The 5,000-nt window shown below is 36.7% G+C and overlaps 1 protein-coding gene across 1 annotated transcript in view; it reads left to right on the forward strand.

Annotated features, from left to right (window-relative positions):
* The window catches only part of LOC125024659 (putative ankyrin repeat protein RF_0381), a 29,702-nt gene that overhangs the window by 12,543 nt on the left and 12,159 nt on the right, over positions 1–5,000 (forward strand). Inside the window, exons 2-4 of the mRNA XM_047612454.1 lie at positions 2,245–2,439; positions 2,604–2,786; positions 4,593–4,691. Coding sequence (XP_047468410.1) covers positions 2,392–2,439; positions 2,604–2,786; positions 4,593–4,691 — 330 coding nt within the window. The 5' untranslated portion in view covers positions 2,245–2,391. The remainder of the gene's footprint in view (positions 1–2,244; positions 2,440–2,603; positions 2,787–4,592; positions 4,692–5,000) is intronic.

Consider the following 5,000-nt stretch of genomic DNA (forward strand, 5'->3'; position numbering starts at 1 on the left):
TTCTCGTGCCTTCTTTGTAGTAGTACTTTGTAGCACTTTGGTGAGACAGACCCGTGTCTCATTTAGCATTTGTCTCAACACAAGTAATCTGTATTCAGGGGACAAAAATGTCCTCTTCATGCCATCAGTGAGATACAGGTCATCAATGGAATGGTTAGCTACGTGAATTGTCTTCCCTTCCGCTGCTGTTCACGTCCGCAAACTGGTGGAATCATCCTTGATTAAGCAGCTGCTTAATCTAAACCTGAGCAGTTTTTTTTTTTTTTTTTTCTCAAGATGACAGTCTCCTCACTTCTTACATTCTTCGCCTGATCCTTCTACCTAACCTTTTCTCCTGTTATACTCCCTCTCCCTTTTCTCCTCAGACTTGAAGATAAAATCCAGCTGTTGTCTTATTTTCAATAAATCTTGTTTATACTTTCTGTGTCTTTCAACCATTAATATAATTATTATCGTTATTGTTGTTGCTGCTGTTTTTATCACCATTATTATTATTATTATTATCACTTTCACTATTGTTCGTATTATGGTCATTACTATTGTTATTAACACCTTTACTGTTATCACTAGCATTATTCTATTGATTAAATGTTCATAGCGATAATAAATATCACTATTTTTATTGTTATCTTCATTATTAATATTAAGATCATCAGCCTCATCATCATCACAATCATAATCATGACCATCGTCCTCCTCCCCTCTTAACATTTTGCCTGATCCAGCTCTGCACGTGGACATCCTCTGGCACTCCCGGTTAATGATTTGTGACGCGAGTTTGAATTGTTCTGTACTACAATCAGTCCCACCGAGACCTTCTATGTTATTTTACTCTTTCTGGTACTTTGTCTCCATGATATCATAGTTTCATTACGAGAACCTAAAGAAGAAGCAAGGTCTACGTACACTGCACACGATTTAACCAATGAATGTAGAAAATAGAAGATAAGGAAGTAAAGAGAACGTTAATCTTTCTTTTTAATCTATTAGCTGATGTAACTGAAGCCCTCATAGTGCCCTATGATTCATGTAAAATACATGTAGAGCAAATTGCAAGTAGAACAACGAAGGAAAATACAGAAAAATACACCACAACAGGGAGTCACATACTAGCTAAAATCGTCGCACGCCTAATTACCGACGTTTTCCTGACCGCACAGTACATGTATATATACCTCTATGTATCTCTTGCCTTATATACCCTGGTAAAGCAGTAAACGCAAAAAGTCATTCGATATAATCGGGTGTTTTCCCGAATATGTCTTCGTTGTTCTACTTGCCTATGATTCATGTAATGTTGCTCACAAGAAAATTTATTCAGCAGCCAATGTATGTGCTTATGTGGTATATATATATATATATATATATATATATATATATATATATATATATACATATATGTGTGTGGGTGTGTGTGTGTGTGTGTGTGTGTGTGTGTGTGTGTGTGTGTGTGTGTGTGTGTGTGTGTGTGCATGCGTGTGTCCGTGCGTGCGTGCGTGTGTGCATGTGCGCGTGCGCGCGCGTGTGTGTGTGAGCTTTAATATTTATGTCTCTATATAAGCTTATCAGGTATTTATTGATAACATACTTGAATTGTTTGTACTGCCGGTGCTGTTGGTGTAATCAATAATTGTTTTAAGAAAGTGCTTGTTTTTTCTCTGGAAAGAGATGCATAAAATATTCCATATTTGTTATGCTATTACACTATTATTTACATTGTCATTATCATCATTGTTATTAGTATCATTATTATTGTTGTTATCATCCTTATTCTTCTTCATCTTCTTGTTATCATTACTATCCTCCTCCTAATCCTCCTCATTATTATTATCATTATCATTATTTTATTATTATTCCTACTACTACTACTACTATTAGTAGCAGTAGTTGCAGTATTAGTAGTAGTAATAGTATCATCATTATCATTATCATTACTATTATTTTCATTATTTTTCTTATCTTTACTTTTATTATCATTTTCATTATCATTATTATTATTATTATTATCATTATTATTATTGTTGTTGTTATTATTATATATCATTATTATTATTATCATTATTATTATTATTTTATCATCATTATCATCATTATCATCATTATTATTACTATTATTATTATCTTTATTTTTGCTATCATTATCATCTTTGATACCATTATTATACTCGTTTTTTTTTTTTTTTTTTTTTTTTTTTTTTTTTTTTTTTTTTTTTTAATCTTATGTGCTGTTTCATTTTCCGACAGATGGTGTAGGCAAACCTTCGCATGCTGCGCCGTATCTTCTAAAAGGTCTAAAATACAAGGAAAATTACGAAGCACCTGCACAGCATAGACGTCGATAAAAAAAAAAATATAACGAATAAATTGAAGTTCGGTTCCTCAACAATAAGAATGGGTTGTGGGCTCAGTTCGGAGGCCGCCGCAGCCCTACCAGTGCCAGTCAGTATTTTGCAAGGCAGCCAGTGCCATTGTGTGTTGCATATATAACATATTAATTATATATATCTAAAAAGTTTTCATAGGTTTTATATGTCATTACGGTATTCTAAAGGCATAAACAAGCGATGATAACATGATATCCTTTTCTTTACTTTATCCTTCAGTCCAGTCCTGACGAAGCCCTAGAGTTGGCCATGAAGCACGGAGACATACAGGCTCTGGAAAAGGCTCTCGAAACCCATGCGAATGTAAACAAGAAAGTCAAAGACGAGCATGGCACCGAGTGTACCATTCTGCACATGGCTGCTCGAGTTGGCAACGGAGAGGCAATAAAGATGATCCTCAAGGTAAAGTCAAGCTCTGAGTAGGTCACTCAAGAAGAATAGGTCATTTTTTACTTTAAATTGTAGGCTATACATTTCCAAGTTTGCATGTAAGAATTTGCCTTATAATTGGAGAATAATATGACATAAACTTACCATCAAAAGGAGAATCAATGAATAACTACAAGTGATTTATGCGTATCAAGTACAATTACAAAATATTTTTTTTGATGCTTCATCAATTAACTTATTTAACTACACATATAGTGATGTGGGGAAGACCCATAAGCGTAAACTGATTCCCATTCTGTTGTATACATCAGGGTCAATTTCATCTGTAGCACTTGTTCGTAAACAACTTTATCTGTACCCATCCAGTTTTCATCACATTACTCAGTTTCAGGACTCAGTAAATGTTTCCTTCTCAGTTCATATATGAATATAGTAGATTTTAATTACATCACACTAAACTTAAATCTGATTATTTTGTAATACAAATAGATCAAAAATGAAAAACAAACTGAAAATTAGACTACTTGTAACACAGTCAAATGATCATATATCTACACGAAAAAAATACACATACAAATATACATCAACAGTTACACACAGACCCGCACACACATACACACTCACATTTGTTTACTTAAAAAGTGACCATCACAGGTCCTTGCTATTTCTTTTTACTAACCTGAGTTTCTCCATTTTCTCCAGTGTTAACCAAATAACATAAACATATGACGTATGACATTGCTTAAATGGTGACGTCACCATACCAGCACAATTGACTGAAGTACAGTTGACGATCCGAAGATTCATTAGCTATCCAAATTAATAACAGCGATCCGCATTTTGTGCGCCGTCCAAGGCCTTGCAGTCCTCAGTCACAGCGACCACGTCAAAAATAATCGTCCTTAGTTCCTTAGTCTCTCTCAGTCACGTAATCACTATGACTTATCGATCACGTTATCAACCCATTCTTTCCGCATTTGATTTATCTGCAGCCTTTGTCATTATTATCATGATTCGCAGAACTGAAGACAATTGCATCAGTCACGTCAGCTACGCCCAGATCGATCGTTTGCTTCAATCGCAGTTGAACTGGTGGCGCCATTAGTTACAATACTGACCAAATAGCCCTGGTCTCAGTAAGTGCTGAAACATACTCGAAGCTGTAGGATAAATACAAAATATGCACACACCACGCCTTCCCCCTTCACCCTACCTCACATTTAACAGAAGAAACGTTGTTACACAAAACCATGACCGCGAGTTCTTTGTGATCCGCAACGGTCATTGGAGCGATAAATCAGTTGGCACGAGACGGTGGGTCTTATCGTGCGCTACCATTATCAACATTATTTCCTTCATGGTTTTCTGTTCCCCACGAAAGTCTCGGTCAGCTCCTGACACTGAAACGCGACCATGGCTTAGGTTTAAAGAACCCAAGCGCACATGTGAGAAAAAGACGAAGAGGGACGCGACGGTGGCGTAATCAATAAAGTCCTCACATATAAGTCACCGACGTTTCAAGTGATTTTTCAGGTCAAATGTTGACACAGTATGGTTACTTGGATGTGTAAATAACGAAGGTCATTCCTTTTACCTGAATTCCAGCCTAATTTTTAAAAAGCCCTTGATTTTGTCCTTTCAATACGTTCCGCATTCCTCCAATTCCAAAGTAACAAGGGCCGGAATGACGAACCATTTCTTGGAATTCTTAGACTTAGCGAGAACGGCATTTAGGGGAAGGCTTGCCCGCGCCAACGAATGGCTTGACATAATTACCAATTATATATAGCACCTTAATCAAAGCTGGCGTTTCTACAGGCTGGGGCTGACATCCGCGCCGTAGATAGCAATGGACAGACAGTGCTGCACTGGGCCGCTCTGCATGATAAACCCGACGCTGTTGTTGAATTAGTGCAGGTAAGTGTTTCCAATGTTATATTTTTCTATGACCCCATTCATTCAAAGTGCGCAATATCTTTTATACGCTAATTTGTTCCTACGCAACGTTTACAGAACATCAATTTTAGTTCCATAGAGAACGTAACCTCATAACATTCTGGGAGGGAAAAGTGGCTTTGTATGATTCACTATCGATCTGAACACTTCACGCTCAGTGCACTCTCCCCTGCGTCTCATGAGCGAGGTCTTGTATACCCCTTTCTGTTCTTCGAATACACACACACAATCTGATCCCCATTTTGTTTTGTTCAACCGCAAGAAAAAAAG

Source organism: Penaeus chinensis, unplaced genomic scaffold, assembly GCF_019202785.1.
Source record: "Penaeus chinensis breed Huanghai No. 1 unplaced genomic scaffold, ASM1920278v2 CTG_2080:::FRAGMENT_2:::DEBRIS, whole genome shotgun sequence".
NCBI classification, from domain to species: Eukaryota; Metazoa; Arthropoda; class Malacostraca; order Decapoda; family Penaeidae; genus Penaeus; species Penaeus chinensis.